Source organism: the organism of the source record quoted next, unplaced genomic scaffold, assembly GCF_019419815.1.
Source record: "Pyrus x bretschneideri cultivar Hongxiangsu unplaced genomic scaffold, Pyrus_bretschneideri_v1 Contig30, whole genome shotgun sequence".
Lineage (NCBI taxonomy): Eukaryota > Viridiplantae > Streptophyta > Magnoliopsida > Rosales > Rosaceae > Pyrus > Pyrus x bretschneideri.
In genome coordinates this window covers 2,452,368-2,464,613 of record NW_025999613.1, presented here as the reverse complement: position 1 = coordinate 2,464,613, position 12,246 = coordinate 2,452,368, and the positions used below count along the sequence as shown (strand labels likewise).

General features: G+C 35.2%; 1 protein-coding gene across 1 annotated transcript; it reads right to left on the bottom strand.

Annotated features, from left to right (window-relative positions):
* Positions 1-2,010: 2,010 nt before the first annotated feature.
* LOC103964567 (LIM domain-containing protein WLIM2b-like) lies at positions 2,011-3,869 on the bottom strand. Its single transcript, XM_048590174.1, has 5 exons — positions 3,558-3,869; positions 3,056-3,155; positions 2,921-2,943; positions 2,729-2,818; positions 2,011-2,607 (listed from the first exon to the last, which is right to left on the bottom strand). The coding sequence occupies exons 1-5, from the start codon at positions 3,690-3,692 to the stop codon at positions 2,287-2,289; spliced, it is 669 nt and encodes a 222-aa protein (XP_048446131.1). The 5' UTR covers positions 3,693-3,869; the 3' UTR covers positions 2,011-2,286.
* Positions 3,870-12,246: the final 8,377 nt, after the last annotated feature.

The following is a 12,246-nucleotide window of genomic DNA, read 5'->3' as shown; positions in this document are numbered from 1 at the left end:
ACTATATCTATAAAAAAATAATTAATTAAGGTAATTCCTCATTATTAGAACATAAAGTAATAAAACTTATGTTTTAAAAACAAAACGTACCAAAAATTCAAATGTATCAAAAATTCAAATGTACCAAGAAGCCAAATGGACCAAAAATTCAAATGTATCAAGTAACTAAATGTACCATTATAATCAAACGTACCTAACAACGAGTTTTGTTACATTCTATTTAATTTACTAAAATAAATTTTTTAATAAAAATTAAAAAAATCTTAAATCATCATAATAAGAAATGCATAAAAATAGGGAAAAAAAAGGGAATGCTAACGTAAATAGACTTCTAATGAAATAAAATTAAAGTACCAAAATTGTAGAGAAAATATTTAATCAAATTTGCAAAAGGAATAGATGTTTAGACAATAACATTTAAAAACGAGGCATCTAATTCAAAACGTCCCATGTAAATTTCCGTCGTCTATTCCTTTAACGAAAATGCACCTGCAAACTAATAAAACCTAAGCTTAAAGCCAAAAGCCTCACGCGCCCACGATGAATGGGGGTTTCGGCTGAAGAATCTTCGATGTCAAAGTTAGAATTCTGAAAAGAATGTATTTAAGAGTTTGTGGATAGCAAAGGACTTAGCATTTTAGTGGGATAAGTGAGGTATATATAGGAGGTTGGTCAGCCCCTTTGGGTGAAGAGTGGTCGGCCATATTGGGTGATAATGTGTGAATAATTGCAAGATATTAGGTGAAATAATAGCTTGCAATTAACATGAAAATTATTCCTAATTTAAATAGGAAGTTTTAGGAGTTATCTTTTGAATAAAAATAACAAGGAGTTACCTTTTGAATAAAATCAATAAGGGATTGATGAGTAGTGATGAGAGGAATATGAAATAAATTCCATATTGGAGAAAATTTTCATTGTGACTAGAACAAGGGTAATATACCATATGTTTTTATATAAGTGGTGAATAATTTTATTTTTTGAGTTATTTACTTTTAGCACACATGTCCCACCATTTGTATAATGACAAGTGGTATACCAACCCGGAGCTAGTCGGTCATGGACCGGTCACACTGAAAAATCTCTCTTCATATTGATCACCTTTGACTCTTCCTTGATTGAGCCGTTATTGTCCGCTACATGCGTGCAGAAATCCTAATGTGCAGCGAGAGTAATTTCATTTTTTTAACCTAAAAATTCATGCGTCGCTTTCATAATTTTTTAAATTATTTTTAGCTTCACAACATTGCCGTCAAAAACTTTGTGAGATATTTAGAGAAATTGCCGTTAAAGAAAAAGGTAATGCTTCGGTAAATTTCAGTGTAATATCAATTGTAAAAGAAGGTTATCTACCACGGACTTAATGAGCCCCCTTAAAAATATAAATTTACCCGGACATAGTAATTACATGGTAAATAACAATTTTTGATCGCATATAAATCTTGGGTCGTGGTCAATTAGTGATCCACAATGGCTTTAGTGCGTGATGTTATTTTCAATCTACCACAGGCTGTGAACGTGGTTACGTAGAATTTGACCGTGAACATCACCTGGTGGCAGAAATTGAGACCTTTTACCGCGTCTAAATACACCACTAGCCCTTGCAATCTGCCCGTTGTAGATGAACTGCTAGTCAATATTATTTTGTAACATATATTTTTGCTGATATCGATATACCTATTAGTAATTAACATCCCATAAGTTTAAGAGAGACGATTTTTGTACACCATTTATTTCCATTTGCACACTCTATTTGCTTTTGTTTATTGATTTTCTTTACTGTATTTTATCTAACGGTCATGGGGCGTGCATGTGGAGAAAAATAATGTGTTCACATCAGTTCCAAAACAATTGAACGTGTCCTTGACTTCCTATCAGAGACATTTGGAATACTTCATGTACATGCAGTAAAATGTAGCTATACTGGTTCAATCAAAACGCATGTACCCTAACAATCAGAAAACACATGTACTCACCATGTCTAGTTCAAGTTTTGATCACTCACTCATACTTGATGATGAATACCCACAAAGAATCACATGATGGAACAATTTTTTGTCGCATTTGCCGGAGGAAATTAAGTTTGACTCACTTCAATATATTGAAATTCACAGTTCAACATGCCTTTCAATTTCACAAGACTTCAATTCAAATGCTTTACAAAGAAAATGTTTCCCTCCATCTGGCATTTGGTGGAAGTGACACAATTATAGAAGCCCCTTGGACCTGCTTCTAAAAATCCCAACACCACACACAAACTTAATGCAACATGGTTGGTGCAAATTATCATAATTGCTCTTGTGGGGCTGAATCTTGTGTCTCTTGGGCTGCTTCTGCTTCTGCTACTGGTTTTGCTTCTTCTGTTACTTCTGCCTGTTTTGCTTGTGATCCATTAGGTTTCGGTTCTGGCATTGGAGCTCCATTTTTCTTTAGTGAAGCAGTCTGGGTGAGGTGGTTGTAGCTACCCTTCTCCTTGAACAGTTGGGCAAAGTGGTGTTTGCAGTAAAGAATGCCATCCAAAGCAGCACAGTTTGATGGTGAGAGGAAGCAACCCCCATGGTTACACCTAAAGCATGACTTGTGATAGAACGCTCCCTCCATGGTAACCTGTCGCAAATTATGGCAAAAATGTTATTTACACTCCCAGTTTGTTTTTCTGCACTCTTTGTGTGAGTTTCTAAAATAATAAAATATTAATTTTGAATTGGAATTTTAGGGGGATTCAAACCTTCTCTAGTGGATACACAGTTTTGGTGCATACAGCACATTTGTCTACGGTCCCAGAGAACATAGAGGACAGTTTGCTAGGGGTCCTAGTCTGTACATACAAAGAGAAAAGAATGTGTAAGTTTTACCACATGTCTATATAAAAATAAAAACATTAGACACATAATAATGTATTGAAGGGATACGATGTTACCAATTCAGTTTGTGACTTTCCAGCTGCATCAGACAAGGTTGAACAGAAGAAATTTAGCTAATCAATACTACAAAAGGAAAAGGAAGAAGATTTTTATACAGACCAGGAAAATTGCAATGGGAAAAGGAATCTTACATGTCTGAAATTTCTTAGAAAAGCTGTCAGTCTCCTTGAAGAGTTGCTCGAAATGAGGCTTGCAATATAGAACTTCGTCCATGGATGAGTAGCTACTCATCTGTAAAAACAAACAAACAACTACATCATTCTCCATCCAAATCTCGTCGATTTCTTTATTAATATCCTTCAAAGGCCAATTTTTATTCAAAGGCAACATCTTATTTGGTAGCTATTGGTGTAAGGAATTTTCTTTTTATTTTTTTTTATTTCTAATATTGAAAGATGTCTCAAGTTCGAATTTTCTCATCCCACATTGATAAGAAACAACCTAGTCCTTAATTAAGTTCCTAAATTTTTCTAAGAGGCAAATTCAAATTTAACAGGAAGACGATTGTAACCGTTAATTTTTATTTTTTTATACAAGCGATACTTGAGCAAAGGAAAGTCGAACTAAGACCTCAGATACAAGGATGAAGAAAGATGACAACAGTACATAAATTGTCATGCATATAGGACCTACCGAAAGTTGTCCATTGCAGTGACTACATTTGAAGCAGGTCTTATGGTAGGCAATACCATCAGCAGATAACTGGTCAATGAAATGAACAGTCTTATCACAAGCCTTGCACTTCTGTTGGGTCCCGCTGAACGACATTTTTTCCTGTTTATCACAAATATACCAATCAACAGAAAAAAGATGGTTTAATCGCTAGGACAAAGGATATTGCAACAAGATGTAATGAGCGTTCAGCAAGAAACCGTGGAAGTTCAATCTCTAAATTGCTTGGAATTTTGACAGAGATTGAACTAACTCGGATATTTTTCCACGACCTCTCAGCTTTTCTTGTAGTTGGCAAAAGTAGAGATTACAGGTCCATAATCAAATGGGTTAATGAGTGGAGAATGTGAATTGCATGGTATATGGAGGACACGTGAAGAAAGTTCCATTACTTTTTGGACGATAAACAGAAAATTACTCTCCTAATTATGGGATTAAATTCAATATGCCAGATTGCTTGACTGAGTCTTTTACAAATAGGGACCAGATAAGTTTTAGCTTTTTCAATCTGGATAATTACCATATTTAGATCATAGAGTATGAGCCAATTGATAAATAAAGAATTAAAAGTGCAAGTATATAAACTACGAGAATAGAAGTTTAACTCAAATGGCTATGTTGGTGTCAAAATTTGGACATAGTCTAGACTGGGTTGAACACGTATTTGCCTCGAGTGTGGCTTTCAGTCTCAATGCCACTGGATAACTCAACAGAAAGAGAGAACAAGTGCGCCACTGTTGGAGGCTACCAACTGACAATGTTTAGGTTTGAGTGTGTGTGGAAGTTCACGTAAATCTGGCTTTCTTAACCAAATGAAGTGAGAAGTTGGTTCGGTTAAGTGCTTTTATGTGCCTCGAGTGAATGAGGACTTAAAATTCAATGTAACTTTGTGTGCTTTTGCCTAAAACGTAAATGAAATAGAAATGAAAACAAAAACAAGAAATAGAATGCAATGATTTCATGATGAAGCCGAGATTACAAACGTTTATAAAAGTAAAATCTAAGCCAATAGGCCAAGCTACAGGACTTAAAATGTAAATTGACTAGAAAAGTAAAAAAAAAATTGTAAACCTCTAGAAAGATTTAGGCGGTGAAAGGGGTGATAATGCTAGAGAAGTCCACCGAGATCATTGGTATCAGACTAGACTTAGAAAAAACATGTGCCTCAGAGAGGAAATCAGGGTGGTTGGAATTACATGTCAATTGAATCATACTACGGGGTGGTAGAGCTGTAAAAGTTTTAGATCTTTGGGATTGTAGGCAATGTTTGCTTCGAAAGAAGGCTTTGAGGTTGTAGTTGAAGAGCTAGAAGTTTTGTATCTCATTATGAAGAAGATTGGTTTAGATAAGGGGATAGCTGAAACCTAGTGCAACAATGAATCTTTAAGGCTAAGGATTTTGAGATGAATGTGGTTTGTTAAAGAGCTTGGTTTAGAGTCCTATTGGAGTTAGGATTGGCCGAGGCCTAATCAGATTAGGTTGAGGAGTACTAATCTAAGTACAAGTCTAGTTCAGCTAGGAAAAGGTTTGCTACTATAAATAGAGGAGGGAGTGCATCATTTAGTGCCCCCTCAAATCCAACACACAAATTGCCCTGCGCAAAGCTTCTCAACAACCTTTAAGATTTTATCCTCCTCCCCTTTCTTCCCGTCAACACATTTTCAGTTGGGATAAATAGCATTGTGAAGGCAATCGACAACATCTTCAGTTTGGATAAATAACATTGTAGTCGTAGAATCAGCCGACCGAGGAGCACCTTTAGTTTGGATAAATAACACTGATTCAAGACTGACTGATTACCTATCCAAGTCTCGGTCGATAGGCATTTTCGAGTCCTTGTTGGTAGAGGTCATCTTATTAGCCTTCTCGTCAAAGTGAGGTGTTACAGGTTATTAGGCTTGGCACATTGAAAGCCGAGTTGTTTTATGATTGGATACTCGTAAGTAAGTTTTAGAGTTCGGCATTCTGACGGCCGAACCATATTTACCATCAAAACATACATCTCTTTTGAGTATTTGTGTCCATATAGTCTAGTGCCAGTTCAGAATGCTTATACTCTCGCAAATATAATCACCGTGACCAAACATGGCACCGATGATTTGTGATCTTCACAAAACTAGCAGCCTTGTCTTCAGGCTCTAGAACCTGAAGGCTGAGACGTGTTCCTTCCTCGACCGCAGTCGCAAGATCAAGAAGTCAGCAGCGTGCTCAACGTGAAATCAACATATTTTACTCCTCGGTCAAGCTTGGCTATCGAGTTGGCATGCCCCTTACATAACCGAATGACATAGTTAGCTCATTAGTTACTCAGCCTGCATGCCACGTAGATTTGGTAGTTTTTAGGGTTAACAGCAGTGCATAATCAAAAGTACGATTACGCGATTATTACAAACTAGATAAAATTGCAGTAAAGGAATCATCACCAAATCCAAAGGTGAAATCATCACTGCCAAGTCCACTCGTCACTCCCAGGGTTATCTTTTTGTTCTTGCTATGTCCTAAGGGGTTGAAAAACAAAGGGTGAGTGGATCAAGTTTATCTAGTTAAAATCATTTGGAAATAATATACATGTAGTACTACCATAATTGTAACCTGATTCATATCACAACTTCGTCATATCAAAGAAAATAATATCAATCACGTAATCAAAGTAAATCAAGTTGTATAGCAAGCAGGTGAAATTGCATCTACCTGATCGATGCCTAGCCTCTATTAGTGAATCAAACCTCTACTAGAAATATCAGTACCTGCAATAAACCTACAGCCGTAGCTAGCTATATAACATGTATGATAACCATGTGATGAAAATAAATCACCAATAGTCTCAAGATATCATTTAAACTAATCATACTTAAGACTCGTCAAAGACTAACACTACTACAAAACGACCTTATTGTATTGGTGGGTGGTGTCACTTTTATACAACATAGTGGCAGATAAGACATTCTGACACCTACATAATATGGTGTCGGAGTTACTGTCTGTTATAACCGACATAAACTGTTAATGTCACTTATAACCGACATTAATTTTAATATTTTTAATACTAGTGTCACATTAAAAAAAAAACTGTGTCGCTTTTAACCGACATAACGTTAGCGTTGGTTAAAAGACAATTGGTGTCGCTTCTAGGCGACACTAATGATAATTTTTAAATATTTTCAAAGACAATGTCGATTGTAGTTGACATAGGTTTTAATTTTTATTAAAATTTTTGAAACCTGGTGTCGGTTGTCACCGACATAATGTTAGCGTCGGTTTAAAGAAATATTTTCAAAGTTGGTCTCGGTTGTAGCCAACATAGGTTTTAATTTTTTAAAATATTTTGAAAACAGTGTCAATTTTAGGCGATGAGTGGTGGATACCCTCCTTGTGTTTTCTCTTCCTCATTTGAGGCATCTGTTGATTAGACACAATCTTGATGTTATGCATATTGAGAAGAATGTATGTGACAATGTGGTGGGAACATTGTTAGATATAGAAAAGTCTACAAATGGATTGGCTGCACTAGGCCTGGCAATTCCTGACACAACTTGATAACCCTTACACGATATGACACAAAATTAATAGGTGTTCGGGTCTGCAAGATAACGAATCGGGTAACCCAATAAGCACCTGTTAAGATAACGGGTTGGTTCAGGTATACACGTAGGTAACATGATGCACGATAAGCAAAATATTAATTTAATAATTTTATAACCCTAAAAAAAATACTATAATAATTATATAATTATATATATTAATTTAACAATTTTATACCCCTAAAAACTATAATAATTATATATATATATATATAATTATAGCTACACTCCTTGACTCTATATGAATACAATGAACGAATTCGATCTTTAGTTTAAAATATTTACACTAGTAGATACCACAAAATCTTATGGTATACTTAATGAAAGTATAAATAAACTTTAAGTGTTAGTGAATCTATCGTTTTGATGGGATATGCATCCTACGAAACTAATTTCAATGATCCAACTGTCAAACTTGTTTGTATATACTTTGAGATTGCATACGCCAAAAATTGCAAAAAAACAAACATTCAGAGATAAGGTAACGGGATAAAACTTTTCGACGGTTATAAAACGAAAAATCACGATTTTACTGTTACTTTAACTCCGATTTTGATTATTTTTTATAGCTACACTCCTTGACCCTATATGAATACAATAAATGAATTCGATCTTTAATTTAAAATATTTATACTAGTGGATACTACAAAATCGATATTTTATAATAAAATTATATTTATGAATGAATTTGATCTTCAATTTAAAACCGATATTAATTATTTTATATATTTTAGGTATTAATTAGACTATGTTTCAATTAGTATGTGATGGTAAATTATAATAAAATTATATTTATGGTTTTTATTACATATTTTAATCAAGCTAAATTTTGTTTATTAAAATCTTAAAATGTTGTATGACATAATTTGAAATGGATGGATAAACATCAGGCGGGAAATGGATGGATAATTTGAAATATTAGGTGGGAAGTTTCCCGCTTGTTTTGTAGAGGAAATGTATTCTCAGACTTAGTGTCGGTTTTAATCGACGTTATCATCTTTTAATTCGACATAAGTTTCATTAAACCGACGCTACATGAATTCCAAAAAGTGTGTCAGAAGGTGGTGTCGGTTAAGATCGACACCAACATTAATTTAAACCGTCACTGTATTTTCAATAAAGAGTGTCAGAAAGTTGATTGGTTCATTTGACTCGGCATGAATATCAGTAAAGAGTGTCACGTTGGCGTCAATTAAAACCGACGTCATTTACATTTAATTCGACATCAGTCAATCAATGCCGATTTAAGCCGACACCAACTAAGTACCCATGTTTAAACCCCTATTTTTCCCATTTCATCCGTGCTTTCATTTCTCCCCCAATTTTAGTCTTTCTTCTTCTTCTTCTTCCTTATTTCATCCGTGTGTCCCCTTCTTCCTCCTTTTCTGTTTTTCCTCTTCTCCTTCCCAATTTTCTATGGATCACCATTTTGAAGATCAACATTCTGAGGAACTCCAATTCGAAGAGGAAAAGCTCGAAGGTGGTTCATTTGTAAATTATTATGATTATTAATTTTAGTTTCTATTTTGTATTCTAACTAGTTTTATGCTTAAATTGAAAATTTATTTTTGTTTCTTGGTTTTTAATTATTTTTTTTTGTATTTATAAGGATCAAGTCAACGGAGATGTGGACCCTCAATTCCAAATTGGAAAGAACAGCCTTGTTGGTTTGATTCATCTGGAAAATGCATTAGTGATAATTCTAGTGCGTTTTAGAAACATGTAGCGGTAGAGATTAGAGACTACAGAAATATTCCGATGGTGGCATACTGGAATAAAGAAAAAAACAAAGGTAAACATTTCATGATTTATTTTATTATACCTTGAAATTTGTCTAATAAATTCTTTTATTTTTCAGGAGATTGCCGAAAAAAATAAGCATAATTGGCAGTTGAAAACTATGAACCACACAACCGGTTCAAAATCTTTTGCAAGAGTTCGAGAAGAATTTGTATGGGTTGTACATTTTTAGGAATTGTAGTTAATTTTAAATTTAATATATAGTTGGTAGAAATTTTATTTTTAACATGAAGTTTGCTTAAAATTGTTTGTTTTTTCATTGACATATGGTGTGATTTATTTTTATATATTTTTTTAATTATTATTAATTAAAAATGGAAAAAGATTTATTTAAATATTATTAATATATTTGGTGTCGCTTATGAACGACAACATAATAATTATTTTATGTATCCATATGTTATGTAATGTCGGTTAAAACCGACAGTAGTTTGAGTATTTTATTTGTTTAACTTTTATGTGATGTCGGTTAGGACCGATAGTAGGTTTGATATTTTAATTCTTTAATTGTTGCTTGACGTCGCTTAGAACCACCATCATGTCAGACATTAACGTCGCTTCTAACCGACGTAATGTTGGATGTCGCTTTTAAGCGACGCTGTTGTTCTTTTCTATTTTATATTACTTTGCTTCTTGGTGGCGAATTAAATGGACTAACTGACGTCAATACCCTTTTGGTGACGGTGGCAATGGTGTCGCTTCACCTAGCCGACATTGCACGACTTTATGTTGGATTTTTACCAAAAATCCAACAGTAATTGGGTTTTATTGTTGGTTTTTACACCGTCAGTGATAACCTCTTTTGTAGTAGTGTAACAATAATATTAATATGCATCAACATTAATAATAGTTTATTTAAAAACATTTATTTTCAAATGGGTCACTCACAGGTAAGCAGAGCGTCTTTCCTTATTAAGCTCCTTGCCTGGTTCCTTTTTAATCTACACAAAACCTGTGAATTTGACATATAGCTTAAAATGAGCTTTAATAGTCAATTTATGAAAATTAATCCATAGCTTCCATTTAGGCTTTGAATTTGCACAAATGGAGGGCACCACATGACTCAGAACACAAAAAAAACCCTAAAGTCTCGGGTCGTGCACATGCCACCACACACCGTTGTGCTCCGGCCACGCGCCACCATGAGCCATCGTTGGCGAACGTGCCGTTTCTGTTTGGCGAGTATGCGTCACACACGTCGTTGTTGGTGCCACGCGCCGGTCGTCGGAGAATATTATAAGGGTTAACAAAATATACCTTTAGTTGATTCTGTTAACTCTAATAGAATAGCAGTCTGCGTCGTCAATTCTAACGGTGGCCGACGCCTTTCACCGCCGTCCATTGCCGTTCAGCACCGTTCGTCGCCGGAAACTGCTATTAAATTCTAGAAATCGATTAAGACCTCCACGAGCTCGAATTCAACGTATTTCTTAACCAAAATTCATCAATATAAGTCCAAAGAAGCTCAGAAACTTACCTAATGCTATTTTAGGAAAAGGAGAGGTCCAATCCACCTGGGATTCGACGGGTTTGGCTTTAAGTAGTTCGCCGGATTTTGGAAAAAGGAAACACAGTGCATGCACAGGTAGGGTCTTCGATCTCAACTTGAAAGCACCTACATTTCATCCTCAAGGCCACACGAATTAAGACACAGAGAATGTCACCCCAGGTGGCTTCGAACTCAACGGTTTTTCACCGAAGTTCATCTTCGGTGCAGGGATGCATGCACAAAGGAATAATAGATGTTTAAACCCTCGCATTCACCACCAAAATCACATCACATCACATACATGAAAATAACTCAGGGATTCGAAGATAAGATAGAGAACCTTACCTGGGTTCAAGTTTAAGTGCTTGGGCTATCGCCTTCAATGGCAGAGCACTCTATGATGCCCCGTTGATGCATGCATGACCATATTCGAACTCCCTAGGTCTCAAGGATTCCAAATATACAGTATTGGGGTTGAGTTTTGGTCGGAATCGTGAGTGGTGAGGGTTTTCTCTTGGTGCTAGAGAGTGTAAGTTGCAGAGAGGGAGATAGTTTAGATAGAGAGAGCAACATGAAGTGAGGGAAGAGAGGCCGAGAGTGGGTATAACCCACTTTAAAATATATAAAGTGAAATTACAAATTTGTCCTTTCATAGTTGTAAATTTACAAATTGACCCTCATGTTGATTTAAATTTTACTTTCTATCTCACATTCGAATGACATGAATATTTACGAAGACTAAGAAAGTATAAGAAATTAAAGTTCGAGTCAAGGCTTGAAAATTTCTCAAGACACCCATCCAAGGGCAATTTGGTCAATTCACATGGTTCGAGAATAAAATACAATATTTGAAGGTACAGGGTGTAACATGTAACTGTTATGCCTAATACTATATCATTGTCACATGTTCTATGCTAAAATAAACTAGTATTAGAGCATCTTCAAGCATTGATGATGATTCACTTGTCCCCTTGTCCATAGGGACCTAGTGGCATACAACGGAAACGACTCCGGATAGATAGCAAGGGTAAGGGCTTAAAACATGCCCTTTAATTCAAAAACCACCTCCGCGGGCCAAATTGAAGAGGGCAAGTGGTGCAACAAATGTGGAAGAAGATTCATGCACAATTTGTCGAGCAGATTCAAAGCAAATCCTAGACCAAGCAATCCTTATCGAATAGGTACAAGCATCCATATTATAAAGAGTTGAAATCTTGGCAAGAAGCCCTCACAAAGGCAGAAGCAATTTATCAAAGTGACAATAATCTAGCCAATAAGGTTACAACATTTTACTCTTAATGAATTTCAAATATAATTAACATGTTCTTATTTGGACCTTTCGGTGATTAAAAAGTAATCATTTGATTAATTAAATTATTATGTTGTTTCACAATTCTTTTTTCAGTAACTACAAGCACAAATGTGGTTCAATCTTCATAACCAAAACAAATGATTCACTAAGCACGAATGTTGGAACGTTCTGGAGCATACTCCGAAATACAAATTTATACTATACATTGGAGCCCTAGCACCATGCCTTGGATGCCCTAGGTTGTAGGCAATTGAGAATAATATTATTTTAATATCGTACTATGTTGTAATGCTATGCTTTGCTCTTCATTTGAAATTGGAGTTAAATATGGAGTTTATTTTCAAAGAAAAAACTTACAAAGTTCACACTTAAACACATTTACAAGGCATAAAACAAATAATTTGTGAATAGTAATCGCCATTACCTTTGCCTTTGCTCAATGGGTGGAGTTGCATAGATGCAAGCAAG